The sequence below is a fragment of the Alligator sinensis genome, unplaced genomic scaffold (assembly GCF_000455745.1).
Source record: "Alligator sinensis unplaced genomic scaffold, ASM45574v1 scaffold254_2, whole genome shotgun sequence".
Classification (NCBI taxonomy): domain Eukaryota; kingdom Metazoa; phylum Chordata; order Crocodylia; family Alligatoridae; genus Alligator; species Alligator sinensis.
In genome coordinates, this window is record NW_005842396.1 from 392,748 (window position 1) to 418,756 (window position 26,009).

General features: G+C 39.6%; 1 protein-coding gene across 3 annotated transcripts; it reads right to left on the reverse strand.

Annotated features, from left to right (window-relative positions):
- Nucleotides 1–82: 82 nt before the first annotated feature.
- NME8 (NME/NM23 family member 8) lies at nt 83–22,711 on the reverse strand. 3 transcript variants are annotated; one of them, XM_006029743.1, is made up of 16 exons: nt 22,674–22,711; nt 21,748–21,784; nt 21,605–21,662; nt 19,036–19,142; nt 18,467–18,538; nt 17,013–17,129; nt 15,478–15,544; nt 12,586–12,659; nt 12,007–12,099; nt 8,951–9,111; nt 7,724–7,902; nt 5,407–5,551; nt 4,901–5,008; nt 3,372–3,523; nt 1,359–1,503; nt 83–458 (listed from the first exon to the last, which is right to left on the reverse strand). In XM_006029743.1, the coding sequence occupies exons 2-16, from the start codon at nt 21,778–21,780 to the stop codon at nt 221–223; spliced, it is 1,749 nt and encodes a 582-aa protein (XP_006029805.1). In that variant the 5' UTR covers nt 21,781–21,784; nt 22,674–22,711; the 3' UTR covers nt 83–220. The 3 variants fall into 3 exon arrangements, with proteins under 3 accessions (XP_006029805.1, XP_006029803.1, XP_025067033.1); XM_006029741.1 differs by having other exon boundaries at nt 12,586–12,662; XM_025211248.1 differs by lacking the exon at nt 18,467–18,538 and having other exon boundaries at nt 12,586–12,662.
- Nucleotides 22,712–26,009: the final 3,298 nt, after the last annotated feature.

Genomic DNA, 26,009 nt, shown 5'->3' on the forward strand with positions numbered 1-26,009 from the left:
GCTATAATGAAGATTATTTCTCAAAAATAACCATTACAATCGTTACCAATATTAATAGTCTAATAAATATTTTATTTGTGCCCTCTAATGTTACTACTTGGTAACAAAATATTTTAATAAGGAGAAATAATTTTATTAGTGCCTTTTATATAGCATAAACACAGATATATATCTGGAAATAACTGTCTTATGGTATAAATTTTAACTGTTAAACTGTATCTTATTTGTGACTTAGGCTTTCCAAATTAATTTCTCCAAATACATATTCAATGCTCTTCAATGCATGTTCCTTATTGGATGATCCATGAACTGCATTACGCAAAATATCTTGTGCAAACTGTGCTCGAATTGAATTGGGAGAACACATTTTTGCCGCTTCTGGATCAGCTGGACCCATTAATTGCCTCCACTCCTCCACAGCATTTTCCTTAGATAGGATCATTACCATTGATGGACCTCTGTAAAAAATTAAGATATTTAAAGATCATGAGCAAATTTAGACTTTTGGAACTACAAAGCAGACTATAATACTGATTTCTGTGCTGAATAGTGGGCTGAATTTAACTCCTGGGAAAACAGTTTCTTTTTTACGTCAGGAATCATTTGTTTGACCTTGGAGGTAGGTGAAAATGAGCTGTGTGGGTTTGGGGATGGACGTTATCAAAAGACTCCAACATACACACAGCATAACAAGATAGTCACATTTCCGTGCGTGTCTCTGTATGACCTTTTAGGGACAGAAATTACACATACACCAGTATAAGTGATCTGAATACAATTCAAATCCGTAACACAACAGAAGTTCAGTGAATATAAATTGCTTTCAAAATGGCTGAAACTGGTTTAGATAAGCTTGGATGGATGCAGTATCAGATTTAAATGATTTAGATTAAATCAGTTTATTGAACTTCTATTCCAGCTATTCTAAGCCCATAACTTCAGTTTCATCATTAGTTACCATAATATGTGCTATGATAAATCATTTGGTCTAAGGTCCATAAAGAAAAAGCATAGTGGCAGTTGGGATTCTCTCTTTTTGAAGAACAAATTAAAAAAAAAAGTAGTTACAACACAGTTTAACAGAACTCATAGGTTGTCAGCCAGAGATTTTTGCAGGTGTAAATTCAGTTCAGAAAAAGAACACTCTTCCAAAAAGGTAAGAAATAGTGAGCTTGTAACTATTGACATTTGAACTACATTTCCCAGAGAAAATGACAAAGTAGTCTGGACTTCTGAGGGCCTCCCTACATTTTACTATACTTTGCTTCCTAAAAGTAGTAAAAACTTTTTTTTGCTTTATAAATTCAAAAATTGTACTGCTACATTGTGTAGCATGATATTGTCAATTAGACACTTACTCAGACATACAATTCACTAACTGATCAAAAAAAGGTTTCCCTTCATGATTTTTATAAAACTGTTCTGCCATTTCATGAGTAAAACATGTTTCCTTCATCTTCGATACAATAAATCCAGCATTTGTAACTTCTCGAATTATGTCATCTAGGAAGAAAACAATCTTTTTATTATTTGAAATAGTTATTCTTTAAAGTATATATAGAAATTATAACCTGGAAAAATCTTAAATCATAAGCAATATGGTGAATGGATTAACATATTCTAAAACCAACAATAAATTATTTTAATTTAAATGTCATAATCCATTTCCATAGAAGTGACAAAAAAAGTCTAAATTACTTTTATCAAGAACATGAAAATACATATTGTTATTTCTGATTGGATACTTAGAATGTGACATTGCACACATCAGTTGACCTGGTAAGATATTTATGGACTATTCCAAACAAGGAAAAGAGAGAGTCAAAGACAATGGGGTAATTTAAAATCAAATAACCACGGCAGCTATTATTATAAAGCAGTCATAAAACCCATTAGGAGCCCAGGCAACTAAATTACACTTATGTTTCTGGAAAAGGCCTTTGTTAATAGGCAGAAATCCCCACCCTAACACAAGAAGTACTAAATTTAGTTCAAAACCAGTGGTGATGATGGTGGCCCTCCTCTACGACCGCAACTTGGAGAAGAGTTCCATTTCTATTGCCAGGTTTATTTAAGTTTTTTTAACCTGTCCAGTGGCAAAAGCACCGAATCTTAGCAGCAGGGATGAAAATTTAGGATTATCCTCCTCCCAGGGAGTGCTGTAACCACTAGCCTACAGGGACAGACTCTCTCTTGCTTTTTCTCCTTTAGTCCTCGGGACTCTTATACATTTGATTTCCTAGTGGCCCAGTTTCCACAAGAGAGGTGGGCAATGTCCTCACAGCTTGTTGAATAGCTAGGGCTAGGAAATGGGAGGTGGGTTTAAAATCAGAGGTATCAAACTCATCTGGCCCCTCGTAGTGGATGAAGGGTGCAGGGCCAACCTGTGGGCCAAACCGAGTACACAGGGATCCAGTGCACAGGGCCAATTTGGTGCAGGCAGTACATGACCCCCACCCCCCCATGACTGCCACAAAGTCCATGCCTTAGCCCTGTACGCTGCATGCAGTGCAACACGATAATGTGGCACAGACTGTGTGCATGTGGTTGCAATTAGCATGTGCACTACACGCAGCACATAAGGCTGGCAGGACTCTGGGCCAGACCAGTCCTGCACTGCAGGCTGAATCATAGAGCTCCACAGGTCAAATCTGGCCTACAAACTGTATCTTTGACACCCCTGATTTAATCATGATGAATGGGACCTAGAATCCAGGTGACCCACTTCTGAGTACTCTAGCCATTAAGCTTTTGGGCAAAAGTTAGGCTTCTCCGAAAGCTTCTCTTCAGAAATCCATTACATGGCTATCTCAGAAGTGGCACTAGATGTAAATGGCAAGTTAGCAGAGATGCTTAATGGACACTGTTATCCAGGTGCCTAATAAGTTGGGCAGTAAAAACAAACTTCCTATTGGCTCTCTATAGGCCCAGGATCTCTGAATCATCCTTTGGAGATGCCAAATCTCCTCATTGCCTATGAAAGTTATTTAGGCACCTTTAAAGTCTTGCATTTAACTGTAGGGAGATCCTTGATGCTTAACTGAGTCATTCTGAATTGCCCTCCCGGGGCAGATGCTCAAAAATTAGATAAGGCAATACCCAACTTGAGGCACAAAGACATTTTGATCCTGGTCTAGCTCCCCACCAGCTCCATGAAGTGAGAAGGAACCACAGAATATTTTGCTAATAAAATAGCCATTATAAACCCGCTTCAGCATTTACTAACCCCTGCAGAATGGGACTAAGCACAGTGAAAGTATTTAGGAAATAAAAAAGAATGCATTTGATACAGTTTATTCCAAATTATACATTGATAATATTTTTCAGGAATGAAAAGCGCAAGCATGTTCTACATGTTTTGGAAAGTTTACCTTTATGTTCCTTAAGAGCAGAGGGTTTTATTACTGCCAAAGTGTGTTCCATAGGGAAGAAGAAATCTAATTCCTTCTGAGCCTGATCAGGTGAAGAGCTGCCATGCAGCTGATTGAGAGGTACATTGTCTATTGCATACTCTGCACGTAAACTAGCAATTAAGACAGCAAAGAAATTCAATGATGTAGCAGTCTGAAAATGTACACTGGATTAATTCTAACCCTGGGAATCACCCAAACTTATATTATTTTTTGAGGTGGACAATGAAGATGGAATGGGTACTCACAAAACCTTTGAGATGAATCTATACATTTTAAATTAATATTTTGGCTTTCAACAGATTTAGGAGGAACTTTTGAAAGTTCTACCTTAAGTTTTCTGCTATTATCAGAAAGTAGTCAACTTCTCACTGTGGAATATTTTTGATCCTGTTTAACTAAGTCATTGGACTTTAAAGATTTACTGCAGTTTTATCTAATTTCAACTATAAATCCTTACTGAAATCATTAAACTGTTCACTAACTCCCATAAGGTGAAAAGCTAATAAGGTTTTACCTAACGATGAACAATGATAGTGTAATAGATGTCAAATATTGATACTACTACAACTATTCAACATTATAAATCTTATCCTAAATAGGTAAAGTCAGCATATTTATTTGTTTACAAAAATAGAAATGTGTTCATAAATAATCACTGTACTGACACAAAAGTTACCCAAATATTATTAGAACACTGGAATCTATTCTACAAAGAGAATAAATGAAACTATTTTAAACACATATATCATCTGAGTAAGAGTACTAAAGTAATATCAAATAATTCACTCTCACAGAAAATAATCATCAGCTAATTCTGCAAATTATAGAAATTAATCAGGTCTATCATCTTGCTTCCCTGCTCATGGTCAAACCAAACATCACATTTGGGGCCAGAAATGAATTTCTCCCCTAGGTCAGACTGGTAAGGACTGCAAAGGTTTTGCCTTCCTCTTCAAGGTAGAATGTGTTTTTTTCCTGTAATTCTCTAAGTTAACCAATTACTTCTCCACCATTTGGCTGTGCCCTGTCTCTGCTTTTACCTGAGGCTGGTAGGATGTTCTTAGAGCTTTGAGTTTTGTGCCTTTTAGCTGTGATGCTTGAAGTTTGAAAGGGCAATTTTTAGTAATGTTTGAACAATGCCTGCCTGCAAACACAGATGACTGGATTCAGTGACCCAGGAAATGCCATCCATTCCTATGGTACAAACAATCCCTTTGTTTTCTTCAAAACACCCCAAAGTACAAATTTTACTAAACTTTCAGCAATATTTATTAGCTAGGTTTTAAAAAAAATCTAGTTGTTCCTGTATACATTATAATCTATAATCCAAGAAAATTGTAACAATTTGTAGAAAGAACTGACTTTCCAGATGATGGCACTATAGTTACACTATTTACTATGTAGTATTCATTTAGATGGATTTTACATGCATAATGTTTTGCATATTTTGTATATTATGAATAATGTATAGCTATTACAAATATTACCTGGTTGGACACTTCTCCTTAGCTTCTTCAAGAGTCTTTGGGCCAAGCAGATCTCTCCAGCGTTGTACAGCATTTTCTCGTACTAATGCAAGAGCAAGAGTTGGACCACTGTGAAGTAAGAAGATTAATGTTATAAAGCCTCTTAAAAACCTTAAATTATGATTTATGAAAGGATTCAAATTTGTGAGGGGAAAAAGGACTTTGATATCAGAGATTTTGAATCCAATTGTCACTTGAACAGGTGAAGTTCTAGTGAAACATTACATTTTTTTTGTCAGCAAGTGAAGGTAATTTAAATGGAAAAAAATACCGAATATTTAAGGTAAGGTAAGCTGTAGATTTACTGACATGAAATGACAGCCTCACTGAAGTCAATGGGAGTTCTGACAGTGGCTTCCTTATACTTCATTTAGATATGTAGGGTATCTATCTAATCAATCTGTATAATCTTTCTCTTTATCTAATGTACCTGTGAATGTTCAAATTTGTTGCTTTTCAAAGAATACCTGGTCATTTGTTCTAGAAGTGTTGGGAAATAATCTTCGTTTTCATGCTCTTTGTAAAACTCTCGTGCTTGTTCTTCTGTTAAAACTACTTCTCTCTGCATTACAATTGTAAAGCCATCATCCTTAATCCTTTGCAGAACAGTACCTAGTTATTAAAAAAGGAAGTATTTCTGTCCTGAGATTTTTTTTTTTTCATTTTATACATATGGGGAAAAAAATCTAACAGGGCTTTTCCAGTCATATTGGTAACAATTTTTCCCTTCAAAATAATTAGCTTAACAGTGGACTATCAAGAACTATAATTTGTAGCAACATTTTTATGATCCTAATAACTGTTGCTTGAACACCTGAAGACGTGAGGCATGCTTATTATAGGTAATCCTTCTAAAAAGAAGCAATGCCAGAAATCTCAGAAGTGTATAGATTTAACCTTCTTTAAATCAGACTTTAAATGAGGGTCTGATGATACCACCACCTATAACACCTAGAAAAACTACATTGCTTATGTGTAGGTAATTTGGTAATCAGCCTTGCTTAAAAAACTTCCCATATGCAAACCGTCTTAAGAAGATAGGCTGGCAGACACAAGGGAGACCATCCTGAGGATATCTAGGTCATGATTTTGGTACCTAATTTAATATACCCTAGTGGGAAAATATTAATCTTAACTTTATTTACTTATTGTAAAGGATAACATGAAAAACATAGGAGTTCTTAATTACAGCAGCTTTTCATTTTAATGTTATTGTTATTTTTCATGAAACCTGAAACTGCTTTTCTTACAGCCAGTGTGGGTTTGGCACACTGTAACTTTAAGTGTGCTTGCTAACTGTGTCCAGAAACAGAATTACTGCTACAGTATCCAAGTTATTCTTATCAGAGAAACAGGGACTGTTTGTTTTTAGCCAAAGGCGAGAAGTTAACTGTGACTCAGACAGAAATGTCTAATATATCTATAAATAAGCTATATTTGTCATTTATTATTACTGTATCAAGTAAAATTATTATTTACTTGGGCAGTTTCAATGAGTTTGCTGGAGGCAATGATATTGCTAAAGATATAGAACTGGTCTTGGAGACTGGGTACATAAAAGAAGACAGCTCATACCGACCTTACACTGGTTCTCACTTCAATAAAATAATCAGAAAAGAAGTAGGAAAAGGTGGGATATAGATCTGTGGAACTACAGCTGGTGCTGCAGCTACCCTGTGCAGTAGGGGGATGGAGGGACTAGTTAGAGGCTGCAAAGGGGACAGGGGGCAGGCAGAGGCTGCAGGAGGCAGGTGGGAGGGCATAGACTGAGTGAGCAAAAGCTGTGGCTGGGGCGGGGGGGAGGGGGAGAAGCTGTGAGGGCAGTAGGGGAGGGGAAATAGGTGGGGGGGGAGCAGGCTGCAGGGGAGACAAGTGGGGAGAGGCAAGGGATGGGGTCAGGCTGCTTGCTTGGCCCCCACCCCCCTGCAGCCTGTCCCATCCCTCTGCTGCTTTCTCTGATATAGCAGCAAGAAGGACAGGGAAAAATTTAAGATGACTCTGCAGTAAAGAAATTCTATACATGGAAAATTATAACAAATTTATAAATTGTCAATGTATAGAATCTAACTATTGGAAGGTGATTTTAAATTCAAAGTTGTCTTGTATTCGAAAAAATAGTGTTCCAAAAGATTAATGAGCATTACAACAATCAAAAAGGAAGACTGATAATAGGTCTTACCTACAATTTAGTTCTATGACACTAAGTTTCACAATAAGCACTGTTTACATGAATAAAGGTGGTAGAATCAGGTCCTGGAAATGTGCAGAACTATTCTTAAACAATATATATCAGGACTAGATTTTAGATCAAGAGAATAATACCATGAAAATGCCTAAAAGGATTTTCAAGCAGCAGTCCTGAAAATCTGTGTCAAATATTATTCAGACTTGCCAAAAAAAGCTGCCTTGGACCTGGAACACTGAGTGCTCAATCACTGAAGGTTAGAGATACCAGCTAAACTGTTCTAGGAGAAAATAAAACTTATTTAAATAGATTTTAAATGCAATAAACCTATCTTACTGATTTTCTAGAAGGCGCATAACCAGAATTATATCCCCAAGGCAATTTTTGAAGAAATAGTCTAAGAAATAAAATAGTATTCACACAAAAGCCTGTAAAGGTAGAATGGAATGAACACATCATATTTTTCTAATAAGCAGCACTGTCAATACTGAACCTAGAAAATAATACAAAAACATCGGATTAAAAGATATTAGGCTTTTTAAAGTTAAAATCAAATGGCTTTATTACTGCAAATGGAAAATGTATTTATCATCACTTACTTTTATTTTCCTTTAAGAGAGAAGGTCTAATTAAAGCCAATGTTCTTTCAGCATTTTGGCCTGTCTTCTTTTTACCAAAATTTGGGAAAAAGAAGGCAAGTTGCCTACTAGCCTCTTCTATGCTGTCTTGGACATCACATACATTTAACATATTTTCATTTTCCAAGACTTCTCCCAACCTAATAAGAGAAAAATAATAAATCTAAATGACTATATCTACATTTTTTATATGAATGCATCTCTAATTGGCCTGTTGAAAATATAGCTTTTCAACTAGTTTTCAACTTTTTATAGTTTAGTAAAGCTTCCATTTGTCTGCCTTTAAAGATCCCCTTACGTGTGTCAGTGAACAAAAAATGATACTGACAATTTTATGGTTTGTAAAAGCATAATCTCTGAAATCACATCACTATAGAACTCCTTGTAAAAGGAATGCATTTTAACTGTCACATGTTTATAGTTGAGAATTATCCAGCTATCTATGTGTTCACTATGTAGTTCTTAAAACTAATATAGTATTGGGGTACAAGAAATGAATCCAGGGAAGGGTACTACATTTGTAAATGAAAAGACAAATGATAACAACTGGTGTTTTTTGAAATAATATTTAAATTAATACTGTGTTCAATAAGTCTCTTTGCCTAAATTTGTCTCTTCATTCAAATCTCCAAGATTTTTGGCAAGGCACTCTAGCTGAGTGACACTTTACGCACTTCAGAATTCTTTGAGTTCTTCCTTGTGCAGAACAAATATTAGATTTGTATGCTGATTTTCAGATGCTTAAAGAGCTTCAGTTTTCAGATTATCTAGACTTTATTGTATTGTTTAGCAGACTACAATGACTGGTCCAAAGGTGAAACACACATTAGTTAAAATGAATCATCTTTGTGTCCAGGAATGTGACTGTGCAGGTTACCACACCTCTTAGGTGTATCTGTGCTCCCTCTGTACAGCCAGCCTACTCTGCAGACTAGTTCAGGGAGTGCCCTAGTTATTCTCTTCTCTCAGGAAATGCTGAGGGGAGAGTTCCTGTACCCCTACAAGTGCTGGGACTGCAGCTGTGGTGGACTCCTATATGTAACATGTAAGAAGACTTTTATTATCCAATACAGATGAAAACCTATGCATATAAAGGAATTTCACAATGTGAATCTCTGTAAGAGTCATCATTTAGTAATCACATAACAGAATGAAACACAACAGTGTGATCTGATTTTTTTCAGTTACCTGCTTAGCTTTTGGGACTCAGACTCTTCAAGTAGATTCTCATCTGATTCACTTAGCTCTTTCCAGTTAGGAATATTATCATCAGCTGCTTGCTTTTGACAAACTATCAGAATATGGCATGGTCCACTCATCATGAACTGAACAAAATCTTCAAAATCAGGCTAAAAAAATACAATTTCTTAGCTATGAAGTACAAACAGAACTTTGGCTTCACTATCAGAAATCAAACTATACTAAATAGCTCACTTGTATCTTACAACAGTATTTACATACAAAATCCCATGAAACAGAATAAGGTTGTTTTAGTCCCATTATAGCCACCATCATAAGATCATGACATAATGGAAATTATGGTACAATGCACAACTTTTGTGCCATGTGTTTTTCCAACCCATTAACTGAGTACAGAAAATATTTTGGACAGCAGTTGCGACTAAATGTGATGTGTGTAGTTAAATGGACAACAGTACATGATATAATGTAAAAAAATATATTGCCTTTTCATTCCGTATTTAGAAAACTTCAAAAATAGTATGCATAGGCTACAGCACCAAAGTGTTCTTGGGTTATTCAGAACTTTCTCAAGCATTTCTTTTCTATTCTTTTTTCCTCCTTCATGGTCTTCATTCCAATGGAAGTTGTTTAGGAAAAGCTACCTCCCTATGTCTATCCATAAGTTGGACCCATTTTTGTGTATAGGTAATGGAATTCATTTTATGAATCTAAGTTACTTATTTACTTCCCTATTGACAATCTTTGTTCAAAGCCTCTCTCTTTGCTTTAACAAGCATGGATTTTTTCCCTGCCAACAACTCCCACCTGGGATCAAACAATATTTTTTCCATTTATTTCTGATTGGATAATATGCAAGAAATATTTAGTTGAATTGTGATGGTTTTCAATGTAGTTTCTCTCTATTATTCTATCTCTAGACATCCCTGTATCTGTTTGATTTTTTGAAAGTATAGTAAAGCTTTGCAAGTCTACAAATAATTTTCTCTCAAAATAAATTATTTAGAATACAGAGGTTTGCATGGTATATACATAAAAAGAATTAGAAGTGAACAGAATGGTACAATACAATACATACTGAGACCGTAATGATGCTGTTGAATATTGATTCAATGTTTACTCAGTGATTTCAAAAGTAAAACTTGATTGAAAAGTCTGTTTTATCTAACTACCAGGCTTACAAATATAATAGTGCATTTGACAGTCCAGCCAGGTTCTTTGTCTCGTTATTCTTTGTGATTACATAGATTCTAGAGATCAGTTTCTGTATTTAGTTATACCAAGGCAATTCTATTATCTTCAGCTTCTGTCTTTGGTTACACCTATATATCCTAACAACATTAAACAGGATTGCAGAGTAGTAAATGAAGCCCAGAACCATGACTTTAAAACAGATTTCTAATCTAAAAGAGTGTCAATGCCATTTTTACCCAATCATTTTTCAAGATAGTTTTTGCTACTTCATTCTTATCATGTCAATACAGCTATCTCATTTGCTGGTTCTTCTTTGCCTGAGGCAGGTTATCTCTGCTTCTTCTCCCTTTTCAGGTCTGGCATTGGCTGTACTGGGGTGGGAATTGCTCAGTCCAGAGACCCTCTTTTACTAGGGGAAATCCACTCTGCTCATCACAGTAGAATTATATGTTAATGACAGTGAAGAAGAAATAACTGATTTCCCAATTCTTGGACCCTTGTGAATTAATTTTTGGTGTTAGTTTTCTGTTTCAGCATTGGCTGTCAGGGAAAATGCACCTCTAATACTGCAGTTTGTACCAAGTGCTATGTCTCTTAATCTTTTTTTGGTTCTCTTCTCTTCATCTTCAGCTTAGTCATCTCATCCAGACACAAATTCACCTGCTATCAGCATGCAGACAACTTGAAGATCTACTTCCCATTTCCAGACCTGTTCTCTTCTGTTCAATCTAGAATCTTGCCCTTTGTAGATGTCTGAAAAAGGTATCAATTGTACAGGGCTAAAACAAAGTTATAAATCTTTCCTCCCCACACCTACTTGCTTTCTTTTCTCTCTTCTTTTCAGGTCTCTGCGGACAACAGTATCATCTCATTTGTCAGGCTGACAAACCTGGGTGCCATCTTTGACTCTGATCTCTCAAGGTTCCTACTTCCAGGTCATGTGCAATTCTTACAGATTTTTTATTTAGGACACCTTTAACGTATGACTTTGCCTGCCCATCCTCACAGCAAAGATGTTAACCAGAATCTCATTATTTGATATCTCAATTAATCAAGCATATTTTTTCTCTGATCCTGACAAACGCCATTTGAGAATGCTATTGAGAAGAGCATTTTCCTAGCCTGCTGCTTTGACAATGTCATCTCTCTCTCTGCATACCACCATTGGTTCCCCTTCGCTGTAGTATCACACTTAAGTTATCTGCCTTTTCTCCCAAGTCTCTTTGTAACCTAACCCTCCCATATGTCATTTCTAATTAAGTATTGAAAGAGTCCTTACTCCACTCAGTTTATAATTCCAAGCATATTATATTACTACTCATATATATCACAGAGGCATCCCGTTCTTCAAGTGCTTGTTCAGATTTCTCATTCACCGCAATGTCTATAAATCACAAGATATTTGTTAAACTACTAGCATACCGAGACTATTTCTTACAGTGCTAACTGTTTCACTATTTCTTTGTCATCCCCATTTTTTTGTATCCCATTATGCCCCTGTTTTATATGTGTACAGTAAACTATTTGGGGCACAGACTAGCATTTTGTTCTGTGTTTGAACAATGCCTAGCACAATGAGGTATTGGTCTATGACTAGGGGACTTACATACTATGGTAATATAAATAATAAACAATGACAGTACTGCTACTTAAATTAGAATGCCATCAATCAGAGACACGGTGCAGGAGTTGTTTTGAAGAACTAGTGAGAGGTGAGATGATCTCTTTATTTTCTCTCTCTGTAATGAATAATCTTTTTCCACTGGAAGTAATCATATTGCATTAACATTTTACATGCCATACGGACATTACTATAAATACAGCTGCCTGTATTTGTGTAAACTTTTTACCTGTTCTGTCTTATGACTGTAGAACTCTCTAATTTGCTCCTCAGTTAGAATCTTCTCCTCTGCTGCTGCAATACCAAAGCCTGCTTCTATAATCTGTAATTACAGATCAGACATCCGGTTTGGTAAAATTTGAGGAAAACATGTTAAAATTAGTACTATTACTTTGCTATAAATTCTTACCATAAATCTAAAAAATGACTAGTTTTGGAAGCAAGATGAAATATCACAAATGTATCTTCTTCATTAACCCCAGCACTTGCCTAGGTTCCAGTGTACGGCTCTTGCTAAAATAAGTGAATGTCTTATAAAATGTAATGTTATTCAATATGTACATTTATTAAAAGTCTACTAGTAAATAATGCAATTTGTACTAATTCTACTAGCCCAAGACTGGTGGTGACAGATACACAACCATTCCTAATGAATATGAAAATATTACTTAACTACCTGTAGGCACTCATGCACTTTTACAACATTTGTATGTTAATAGGATAGATTGCTCAATTAGTATCCATGTAGTCTCCCATCACACTACCTTGGAACTTAAATGAAACAAGCATCATATTTCGTTTTGTTTACCTTTTGTTTAACTTCTTCCACTCTTTCATCAGTAACAGCATCAGGTTTTATAATTGCAACAGTGTATGCGACTCCTTCTAAAGGAAAAAGTAAACTTTGTATGTATATTTATTAATATATTTGCCAAATTACATACAAAAGCTAAATTACTTTCTGTATATACATCTGGATTTCTCCAACTTCTTCATTTTAATGAATCCATCGGTGTTTTGGGATCATACTCTCTGTAATATGAAGTCCTGAAGTATCAGTATAAACATGTATTATCAAACATTGAGATTGAATACCTTTTCCCAACTGCTCAGAAAAGCTATTCTAAAATGTCTCACAATAATATGGATACTTGACCATGTCTACATCAGAGTTTCCTAACCACTGGGCCACAGCCTGGTACCAGGCCGTGAAGGGTTGGCTGCTGAGCCGTGGCACTAGCCCCGCTCCTGTAGACCTCCTCAGTGAGGGAGGGAGTGGGGCTGCTGAGGCAAGGGCAAGTGCAGGATGCAGCCACAACTCGTCTGGGAGGCATGGGCAGCTCCTGCAGCTGTGTGCATTGTGCCCAGGACGGCATGGTGGGGGTGGGGGGACGCGTGCCCCCGGATCCGCGGGAGGTGAGGCGGGCTGGGGCCGGAGCAAGAAACTTGGCAGCATCACCTCCCCACTCCGTGCAGGGACCCAGCAGCAAGTCCCTGCAGGATTGCTCAGGGCAGCCAAAGAGCTGCTCTGAACAGTGGTAGGGAAGAGGAATCCAGTGCCGGGACTGCCTGGGGGACACAGCTGCCCTGGTTGGGGTGAAAGCCAAGGCTGCAGCTGCTGAGGGGGAAGGAACCACTGTAAGGAGCCTGGGAATTTTGGGGAGCCACCCCCCGTGTAGCTCAGTCTGGTACTCCGCCCCAGCAGGGCAGTCCCTGCCGCTGCCCCAGCCTCACTCCCTCCCCCACCACTGAGGCCTCGATCTACCACCCCATGCCCCTTCCCCCACATCCTACTTTCCAGGCAGACCCAGCTGCTCTTGCAACTCCCCCCCCCAATAAATAAATAAATAGAAATATATATATATAGATATCTGTATAAATATATATCTATATATGCAAATTTAAATACGTAAAGCCAATATGTAAATTAGATCATTTGCAGCAAAATTATTTCAGTGAGTTTCCCAGTTCACAGCATAAAAAGGCTGCAAACTCCTGGTCTGCATGGCTCCAAACCCATGCTAGCTCTGAACAAATCTACTAGGATAATTACTTAGTTGATTCAGACCACTGTCTTGATTTGATTCGGCAAATCAGCAATTCAGCCATAGACACAGCTTTAAATGTTTTTTCTACATCCCTTGAGTTACCAGGTGTGGCTTGTGAATGCTGAGATGGTGGGGCAGATGGAGCATCCCACAGGAGCACGGGGCAGGGCCCCTCCATGTGCTCGGTGGCAGCTTCTGGGTCCACTGCTGAGCGCACAGGGGACACCCACTGCACTCCCCTGGCTCGGTGATTGGCCGAGGGGGCACCCTGGGTGCCCCCCCCCAGACCGAGGCGGCACCAGTTGCCGAGCTGGGTGGCAGGCCCCCTGCGCTCTCTACAGCAGACCTGGAAGTGGACCAAGAAGTGCTTCTGCTCCACTCCTGGATCCACCGCTGAGAGCGCTAGGGACCTCCCCGCGCTCCTATGGACGCTCCATCCGCCCCACCACTTCAGCATTTGCGAGCCGGGTGGTACCTTGAGGTATGTAGAAAAAACATTTAAAGTTGTGTCTATGTCCAAATCATTGCATCTCTCTGATTTGATTCGGAGAGATTAAAGGGTCTCCTGATTCGATTTGGATTCGAAGATTCAGCTGCCGAATCTCCACCAAATTGAATCAGCAACTGAAGCTTCGCGCAGCCCTAATAATTACCCTGGCCAATGTACTCTGCTTACACAGCTTTATTACTACTACTACCTGAGACTACCTCATCTGGTGCTAGCTGAAGGATCTCTGCATGATACTGTATTGCGCTATATGAGGAGGACTGTATTATTCTAGAATAAACGTGACTCTTTCTTGTTTATCGTAATCTACTTCCAAATAGCACTCTTGAGATGCAGGTCAGCATTACTGGGAGCATGTGTTAGCACCAGAGGGCCTGAAATCATACATAAGAAATAATTGCTGGGATAGCACTTATACTTGCTTGTATTCAATATTGACTTGAATACCGCCAATATTCAAAACAAAATTATAAAGGGGTTTTGGTTCTAATCACTAATGGCTCTATCCTGTTACTTGTAATATAAAGGGCTCCGAAAAAGCATGAAAAAAGTCAGATTAGTATGGATCTAGAGACAAAAATCTTTGACATAAAAGCATCTATTTTCCTTTTGTGGATCCTTACTTTTTTGGAGAATGACAAAGTTTTACCATGCAAGGTGGAGAGGCTGGACAATGAATGAATAATGTAAAAGAAACTGCAAAAGACAATACTGTCCTAAAACAAGCAACTGCCTCAAGAGACAGTTGTATTAATTTTGAAAAGTCATTCCATCCAGGAAGAGCACACACCAACTGCTGAAACTTCCTTAGCCTGACGAAGGGTTTTTGAACCCAAAAGCTTGCTTAATAACTATTCTCCAACCATTTGGGTTGGTCTAATAAAAGATATCAAATTCACCCAAGGAACCTTGTCTGCCTATGTCCTTAGACCAACACGGCTATGACCTAAACCCCTGTATACGAATGTTGTTGCTGTCAGTTACATTTCCTAATCAGCTCCTTCTGTAAAAATTTTCATGCTACCAAATGAATCACAGGAAAGTCAGTAGGAAACATAAAATCCTGCAGCCAAATAACTAATAAGGTATTTCTTGATTTTTCTTCCTTCCATGAACCATTATAGAGTAACTGAAGTATACCTACCATCAAGCTGGCTTCCTTCAGCAAATGCATCTGAATTTTTCTCTTCTAAAAATACCAGTTCTTTTACCTAAAAAACCCACAATTTTCAGGTTGTTGTTATGATAAAATGATACAACTAGTATAGAGACAGCGTGTACAAATGGATAGAAACTGAGAACCAGGAGACTTGGCGTGTTGTTGCTACTTGTTCCCAGAGAATGCCTTTGCATGTGTCTCTGACACGTGGCAAGTTGCCCCAGGTGGGGTATGGGAGGCTGGAACTAGCTCCTGGGCTGGCTCCAGTAGCCTTACCTGGGATCTTGGGGGCTTTCCACAGCTACAGTGGAGGTGATCCAGACACATGGAGCCAGGCCAGCAACCAAAGCGTAGCTCCGGCCAGTTAGGGTCCTGTTTCAGGTGGTACAAGGTGCTGCTATATGCACTGCCCCACTTTTTTCTGCCGCAGGTTTTTTTGACACCAGGATCTCCCAGCATCAACGCCTGCATGTGCAGCTCCGCAAACCACAAAAACGCACTCATCTGGACACACCCTTGGGTTCCATTCCCTGCTAAGCTAGTGATCTGTTACATGACCTTGACCAAGCAACTCTTCCTTTCCTTCTCTGCTGCCCTCCCCTGATAACCTCCCTACAACTCTAACAGGGCATATTTACATTTCCCACTGAGATGCAATGCACAATACCTAAGTTACCTAGGTCCCATTTTTTTTTCATGTTTGGGTTTTGAGGAACCTATAATTCAGCTGAGACTTACTAATCTACTCTTAATTATCCAAAGGCCCCTGTAAGATTTAGCTAACTTACCCACACAGTATTGCAACAGTACTGCACAATTTTGATATTTAAAAAAATTACAGACTGAGGTAAGATAAAGTTTAAGCCTCACGGGCCTTAGCACTTTTGAAAAATCAGGACACACTTGAAATGCTTAAACAAATTTTTAGGAGCCTAAATTTACGCTCCTATTTTTGAAAATGCTGGTCAAAGCGGCAGATTTCTCTTTATATGCTAACAGAATATATCTACTGTAGAATCCTATATGGCAGTGCTAAGATTTAGATTTGGCCTAATTTTTCTTATTTGGGCTATTGCCCGTTACTATCTGCTTTTCGCATTTCTATGGAGTGGAACAGAACTTTACTTCTGTTTCAAATGGAAGGAGTGAGGTAAGACCCTTTCAGTATATATTTCACTAAGAGTTAAAAAGATAATTAAAAATAATGTCCAGAGCTGAAGGATATAAAAATAAATAAGAGGAGTTTTCATGATATCTGTGTTAATGAACCTCTCTTTCATGTGTATGAACAGAACAACCTGTAAAACTTCCACAAATCAAAATCAAATAAAATGGAATTTTCTAAAAATTTGGATACATGCCATCTTATGAAGACTGTGGCATTTATAAAAGTAAAAACAAATTGTGAGTAAAAGAACAAACAAAGAACACCCCTCCAGGCATAGAACAGCCCCAGCAAATGCAATACAAATACTCAATTATATTCAAACTTTATAAAAAAACAGCCATTTTATTAATACCTCAGGACGTTCTATTTCCCCTGCTACAATTTTTCTCTCTTCTTCCACTAGCTCTATTACTGTCTTACTGAGAAGTGGGGCATTTGCACCTCTCACTATTGCTATAATTTTGCCATCCTGTAAAAAATAAAGAATAAAATAACACTATCAGCTAAGATTAGGTCATTTAGTTTAGCACATTTAAATTGATTTCTCAATTTTTTTTTTTTTTACCAACAATTACCATAATACTATGTTTTAAAACTAAGACTGCTTAGACAGACATTCATTTAAAGGAATGGCTTGGATCTGAGCCCAACAATCATGCCTCCTGCCATACCACAGGACACACGGTTTTGAGGCCAGCAATCAGACTCCAGTTGTGCCCTACTTGCCAGTGCAAAGGAAGTCTGAAATCATGATTCCAGGCTTCTCCTGCCCTAGCAAGTTGAAAGCCAAATGTCTACCAATCAGCTATTGTCAGCTGGAACAGGACTGCACTCAGGTACACTCTGAGTTGGAATCTAATTTACATTGAAGTCTTTTTTCAATATCTTACATATAGCAATGAAGCATGAATAAATTAATGTTCACACCATGTGGCCAGAACTGTGTAGAGACCATCATGTAAATAATAATCAGTTGTAAATTCACTTTCTCTATTCCCTCTGCTCATTTCTCTCTCATTCTTTCCCACTCTATTTTACACTGTTCCATTTAACTTCTGGTCTCATTTTTAAGACACTCGCTCTTTCCTCTTTTGGGATATGACCTTGTTCCAATTAAAGGTATTTCTTGATTTTCTTGAGCAAAGCCTAATGAAAAATTACGTATTTTTGGCTTTGACTTCCTTTTGTCCTTGTTCCCAGGTTTTCCCATCCACTGTTTGTTTTTCTTTATTTTCCCATTTGGGTTCTGGGTCCTCCATTCCCACTGCTTTCTTTATTACCCTCCTTGTTCTGCTTCATTCCTCTGCTCATTGCTTTACCACATGTAAGTATAGTATAGTAAAACTGCCCAGATTTTGATGAGATCAAAGATGCTTTTATTACGTATGGCAGTAATTGTACAGAGTAGTTTCAGTCTATTTAAAAAACCCTTAATTCTGAACCCCTTGCTACTAGCATCTAAATCTCAAAATTTTAAGTCAGCAAGATTCTGTTATATTGTACTGTAGTCAAATTGAGTATTTTCTTATCCTGTTAAAAGAAGTGCTGTGAAAATACACCTTTTCTTTTCTGTATGATTCACTATTAAAATGGCTACTTTGTACAAATCTTGACAGGCCTTGCAAGGCAGGAAACATAACCTTCTTTTCCCTGATTAAAAGTGTATTTGGATTGTGAAAAATGGTGGTTCAAAAGACAGAGTAAAGATATGATTTACATTTGTACAACTTTTTATTTTCAATCTACTGAAATAGTAATTCAAAAATAGGCAGTACAAGCATAAGAACTGGGGCATGCTATACTTACAACACAGAAGAGAAATACAGGTTCACATTTGTCTCTAAAAGGTTGCAGAGTCACAATGTTGTCAGCCTCTGCCTACAGTCGTAACAAATAATAGAAAAATAAGACTGGAAGGGACACCAGGAGGTCATCTAGTCCAATTCCCAGTTCAAGGCCAGATTGTTATTATCTAAAGTAGCTATACAACTTTTAAAATTTATTTAAATCTATTTATTTTTCATCTTTCTATTTTCTGCTCCTTTAAGATGAATGACGAAAAGTAATATGAAACGACTCTGATGTTTGGATGTGCTGAATATTCTTAATTCTCATGGTCTTCAATGGAAATTTTTGATGCTCAATACCTCTGAAAGGATTATGGATCCTTCCATATTCACTACAAACTCTGACTTGCCTCTGCACAAAGTCTTTAAGGGAGAGATGCAGAAGAAGAGACTAGCAGGACAAATTCATCATAGTGAACATCCTTCACTCCACTGGTATAAAGGTATTATTGTGAGAGACATCATATAACCAGAAAGATAAAAATACATACTTGATACTAAAGTTCTAAATAGATGTTATATCCTTACCACTGCAAATTGCAAAAGTTCGTCTTCACCATACTCATTCTTTAGTTTTCTGAATAAATTTACCACAGCTTTGCAAGGTCCACACCAAGCTTGATATACATCTATTACTGAAACCATAAAAATTCAGAATGAAACATACCTGTTTCAGAAACTTTACAAAATAAACCATTTTGTACAAGTAGAGGGCTAGTCCTGAAAAGTTATTAACTTACATTATGAAATCTTTTTTTCTGTGAGAAGCATTCATTTCAATAGATAGAATAGGTTTCAATCTAGATTATGTTGCAGCAGGTCCTTAATACAGACTGCATAGTAGAGATGCCTGATCAGGTTTTTGCTAATTAGTGTAGGTACTAGAAGCAGCCTAGCCACAGCAGTGTGGGCTTTTAAAACTCCTAGTTTGCCAAGTAAATTAGACCACACAGAGATCTGGGCTGCCATGATTAGATTGCTTCTGGTACCTGCATTATCTGTTTAACTCTGGATCAGATACCTCTGTACTATACTAGTCTTCAGTGTAGACACACCCTTAGTTTCATAGTTTCTAGGTTTCATAGTTTCTAAGGTCAGAAGGGACCTGAACAGATCATCAAGTCCTACCCCCCTTTATAAAAGTTTATTTTGAGGTGAGGAATCTAGATGCATACATTTCTCCTCTAATTTCCCTCTTAATTGCTTTTCCTTTTCTGCCTCCATAACTGCTGCCTTCTCCCATAGCATCTTTCTGGTTTTCTCCTTCCATAGCCTACCCTCTCCCTTGTGTGCTGTTTACTTGCTTCCTGAAGGTCTCTCTCCCAATCTTACCTGCTACCTCTTAATCTCTCTCCAGTTCCCTGCCTACTGTATTCTACTTTTTCAAAGACTATTCCCAATATATTTGACTGATATTGCTCCTAGCATGCATGAGGAATCAGTAGAAAATTGAAGGGAGCAGGGAAAATACAAAATATAGTATATGCACTCTTTGAGAGCATACACTTTATAATTGCTTTTGTCTTATGTTAGGTACCCCTGTGCAAAAATGGGTACATAAAACCCATCCTGCAGTTTAATTCAATCTCCTGAGTTGAGAGAAAAAATGAACTAACTTGCTGAGTCTACCCCTTCCCAGGCACAAAGTCAACGTTTTTTTTGTTTTAGATTTCATGGACAATACAGAAGAATGCTTAAATCTCAGACGCCTGAGAAAGAATAACATCACTATTTTTTAATGAATATTTAGGTAGAGACAATACAGAATTCTCTGTATATGCATATGCCTGGATTGGGTGACCGTAACAACTCCAAAAAAGCCAGTACAAGTGGCAGAGATGAGTGTTGGTTGGGGGCAGGTCATGGCATCTATTCCCTGGGCTACAAGATTCCCCAGCAAATATGCTCTGTGGGTGAAGAACTCTTTTTTCTATTGACACATAACACAATCCCCCTGAGTGAAAAGAAGCTTCTGCCACCTCCCAGTAGTATTTGTAGATATCCCTATACCTTCTGCCAGATATTGCGATCCCATCAAAGGCAGCTGCTGTCTTCCACCAGATCTTCCAATGACAGGATCACCCCCCGCCCCAGGCAATGCCTAATCTCACATGGATTCATTTGCTAGAATCATCTCGCATGTTACCGCTAACATGGAAAGATAAATCTAGCCCATACCTGTTTTGCTACCAAGTCAAGGGTACAAATATCAAACCCTTCATCTCTATCCAGAATACCCATAGACCCTGAATATTTTATGAAGGTTTCTGGAATTCTCTGCTTTAATGGATAAAACACAGGAAATGTCAAAGGTATGTTTATAGTAAGAAATATCTTGGCAGAAAGGGGGCATGTCTACACCAGATGTTTACTGCGCAGTAGGCTAATTAGCTGCATCGTAAGTGTCGCGCATCTATACGTGTATTCCTACTAGGCTGGAGTAAATTAATTAACTCCACAGTATTTACAAGTAGTTTCCCACTGCAGAGCTTTTTACTGTGCAGCAGTACGCCTGTAGATGCTTCCCTGCATGAGTAACTGGTGCCTCCGGGATCTGGAGGGGCACCTGCAGAAGCCGCCAATGGCAGCGGCTCTGTCGGGGGATTGGGGGGGTTGGGCAGTGGCCCTACCAACAGCATCAGTGTCGGCTGTCGGGGGGACACCAGCCCCGTTAGGGGGGCATGTGCCCCCCCTGCCAGTTGATGTTGCCTCGGCTGGCTGGGGCATGAGGGTGCTTCAGTGCAAGAGCTGCCTGAAGACTAGCTCTATGCTAAAGCACCCTCATGTCCCAGCCAGCCTGTCCAAAGCACGCTGAGCCAGGGGAGCAACCCCTGGCAGGCTGACCACCCCCACCCGGTCCCACTACCAGCTGGGCAGGGCTGCTTTGATCCAGCTCAACATGCTGTACTTCTGGGCGCACATTTAAAAGGTGCACCCAGGAGCAATAAACTTCAGAGCAATAAGCTCCAGAGTTTATTCATGCACATTCATTGCACTTGTAGATATGTCCAGGGATTGTCACACACAAAAACAAAGAGTGATAAAAAAAGATGCATGCATTTCAGTGTGTAAGATTAATACAAAAAAATAATACTACCTGTTACACCTTTAGTCAGCACCATTTCCTCCCATTGACTTTGAGTGGTTAGTACTGCCTGAAATAAAATGAACCCAGATTTTAATGCCTGCAAAAATGTCTACAATTCTACTGAACTCTGGAATTACAAACAAGATTTATACCTGCAGCTGGAGTTCTTTCTTCTTGCTTGCCATTTCCCTATGATTACATGAAAACAGCAAAATATACAGCACTTTGAAAAGATGCAGTTATTGCTCTGTAAAGTTTAGCTGCATATAAATTGTGACACGGAGAACTGATTTACACACAATGCTTTTCCAACAGTGGAGACCTCTACAGGCCAGATCTGCAGCTAATTTAGAGTCACACAGTTCCACTGAAGCCCACAGACGGATGCCAATTGACAACAACTTCAGATTTTTTTAAAATTATTCTTTTATTTTAGAGCCAAATTAAGCCAAGGACCAGAATACAGAATGGGAAGGGATCACCTGGGTCATCAAAGCCAGTGACCTACTCACAAAATATTGATGCAAGGCAGAAATCATGCACTTGCCATTTCCCAATGCGCGCACACCCTCCCCACACAAACTGCTACACCAAACAGGCACACACAACACACATGCACAAACACATGTGCATTTGCATGACGCATGCTGAAATGTGGCTATGCAAGTACACAGACCCTTCTCAGCCTCCTCATGTCTGCACACACCCATGGCACTCTGACCCACACCTGTGCACAGGCAGGTAGCTCCTACACTTCACCAACTCCCAATGCACACACTCCCTGCCTACACACGTTGCTACACCAAGCCCCAAAAGTGCACACTTGGGATGTGTGTATTTGTACTCTGACAAATCTCCACGCAAGTACACGTGGCCCTCTGGGCCCATACACCCCTGGCCTTCAGACCTGCACCTGTGCAGGTGGTCTCATGCACAGCCGTGCGTGCATTATTGCACATGGACGTGCACACACACAGGATTCAAACGCAAAACTGTGCAAGCCCATGACTCTCAGCTCCCACAACTGCAAACTATGTACACACACACACACACACACACGACCACGCACACCCCGCACCTGCGCGCAGTGCGCACGCATGCGCACAGCTACGGCCCTGCGCGCCGTGGCTCCGCCCCCTCGCCTCCGCCGAGCAGCGACCCACCCCCTAACGGCTCAAGCAGCAGCCAGCAGCACCAACGTTCCAGGGCGGTTGGCCCTGGCCACGCCCCTCCCATCAAAACCCCGCCCTCTCCACGCCCCTGGTGGGGCTGGCCTGTTGAGTGCAGTGCGCTTGCGCTCCTTTGTCTTGCTAACTCTCCTGCGCCTGCGCGAGCCTTCGGACTGGTGACAGGGGCGGGGTGTTCGGAGCCCGCTCGCTCTGGGCTGCAAGGGGGTAGGCCGCCGGGTTGGCGCTTTGCCCTCTGTTGAGGGCTGGCCTGGCTGTGCTCCACAAGCACGGGTGGAAGAAGCTCCCTTCCCCTGCATTCCCCATTCCTGGGGAATGCCTCCTCCCCCTTGTCTGTATCCCGGCTCTCGTGCTTAGCTGAATGCTCTTTCAGTTTAGGGAGCTTAAGAGATGTCGCGGAAATACAGGGTGCTGCTACAGTGCTGTGCAACTTTGGATGTCCCCATGATAGAGGCAAACTAGATGGTGATTGAAAGCGTAATTCATTAAGTTTTAACGCAAGGCAGCTCAAATATCTCGACATTCACATAACCGCCAGATTTGGGGATGCATCCTTCAATGCGATTTTCCAACTTGCAGAGAACATTTTATATTTGCTGAGTGATTTCATGAATTGCATGTGTGATCCTCACCCCATGCTCAGCTCACACTATGCTAAAAAACTTAATTATGCTTTCAATTGCCATTTGTGTCTATCACATGTATCTCCAGAGTTATTAAAGTTTAAAGTGGTACAAGGACTTTATAAACACCCTGTACTTGTCCACGGTTAGGTGGGGGGGTAAGAGTCTCAGGGCCGGGACCCTCAGGAGCACCCTGCTGATTTGGCTGCTTTATTACTGAAAGTGTGTCCAGTGCTTTACCCTGCTGCTGACAGAAAAATGGAAGGTGCCAAGCATGCAGTTGTCCTAATAGAAACGCATAGACTGCAATTTTGTTTAGGGTTTCTAAAAAGCAACTTTTAATGACACAGTCAGCTGCTTGACTGAGTGTGCTCCAGGCAGTTCAGGAACATAGTTTTAGATGAGAAAGCATCCCAAAAGAGGCTAAAACTACCTAGCTAAATTTTTATTTCCTGATATTAATATGCAACATTATTGGTACTTCCTTGCTATCTGGCAGCCTGATTCAACTGTATGGGAATAAAATGGAAAATCTTGATTTCTCCATGCCTTACCCCTTTCTGTGGTAACCAAGTCTAGGTAGCTATAATGGCTGTGGAAATGAAAAATCCCTTGAGGGGAAGAGAGACTGTTTGATGCAATTCCAAAACAGGAACAACAAATCAGTAACTGGGAAAAACAAACTCATCATTTTATGAAGATCTGCATGCTTAAGTGATTTACCAGGTGTCCAGTAGTAGTCACTTAAACCTCAGTCCCAAGGACCTCCTCAGAAAATGCCAGGTCTTAGTTTCCATTTGTTTTCTCGCTATAGAAAACATAATAGAACATTTTTTTTCTGTTTGCAAAGGGACCACAATGCTATGGATTCCTATTTGAAACTTCTGGATTTATTTTGCAAATTATGAGTAGACATTGGCACATCTAACTGTACTTATATTGTACAGCACTTTGGAAGGATCTCTCATTACTGTAGCTCAGTGGTTTTTAACTTCTGATCCGCAGACCCCTTTGGGTCTGCTAAAGATGACTATAATCAATCAAAAGTATGTGAATACCCAAACTTAGGATTCAGAGGGGTCTGAACATCCCTTTGAAATGTTTAGGGCTCTGCAAATGAAAAAATAGTTGAAAACTATTGTTCTAGCTCAGGGGTTCTCAATCCCCAGGCCGTGGCCCAGTGCTGGGCTGCGGCGGGTTGGCTGCTGGTTCGCAGCATGGTCGGCTGGCTGCCGGACTGGAACTGGCTGCAGACCAGCAAACCACGGCCCCCCCCAGAGCTGGGCAGAGAGGCTGTGGCTCCTTTCGCAGGACCTGTGACAAGCAAATACCACCTCTGACTTATCTTCTTGCCCTATATTGCTTCCCTTCCTCTTGTCAAAACTGCCTGTCTTACAAGCAAGCAAGAAAGACTATGTATCAGTACGATTCAAACATACATATTTAAACATACATAATTAAACAGAGTATTAGATGTTCATTTTACAAGTTCAAGTATATGAAAAGGAACAATTTAGCTCTATCACAAACAAGGCTAACTGTTGATCATTGAGATGAGGGGAGAATTTTGAGACTATTGCCCCTATTAACACAGTCCAGCTCTCCAAAGGTGTAGCAGGACAGGTCCACACCTGGGCCAGCCATGATGTATGGGGCAGTGCCAGGCTGCTGGGATGAGAATTAATACAAAAGTGCACGGTTTGGCCTACTCCTCCCCCCCCCCCCCCCCCCCCCCCTTCTGCCTGGGGGGTGGGGGTATTCTTAACCTGTTTTCTTCATGGCTGGAAATTTTGGTCGTGGTCGGCTGCGACTGCTGGGCCGTGGTTTGTCAGGCCGCAGTATAAAAACTTTGGGAACCCCTGCTGTAGCTTATTTCTATGAATGAATGAACTAGAATGAATAGTCTAAAAGTAGGTCTTAGGCAAATAATTTTGATGCAAAGGTGGTCTGAAGCAGGAGTAACTGCACAGTTAATACACTAAGTGGAACACTAGCTGTATTTTTATTCACTTTGGCTAGGACGGAAATACATTTAAAAGGCAACTTCCAGTTGCTTTTAGCTAAACCTAAATGGAATTTCTCTAAGAAAGGTTTTTGTATGCTTGCTGATGTAAATATACATGCTCACAAGACATATCTTTAAAGCCAAGATGATCCACATTATAACCCATAGAGAAGGGGTACAAATTCACATGTTAAACAAGTGGGAAGTTAGTTTCAAAATCAGCAGTTTTACTTAGTATTTAGTACTTGCTTACTCTTTCCAAATATATTACACGATCTGGTTTGTGGGATTCAAAGATGCTGTTCTACCACAGCAAGAAAATTGTGGGAAAACTTTACATTTCAGCAACCCCCATAACATATAGGTGACAACTGCAGACCAAGGAAGAAAGCTCATTTGCCAAGGGAGCAGAAAATAGCACTGTTCTAAAATGAGCTGTAGTTGTCTTTCTGTTCAAATCATTAAACTGATTGGGTTCGCCATATTGGGCATGCTATCATGGACATTGCCTGAATGGGCTTGAGGATGTTCCCAAATCAAATGTGTCATTTGAACAATTTAGCAATACATATCGGTGAAAGCTTTTTTTTGATTCTGGT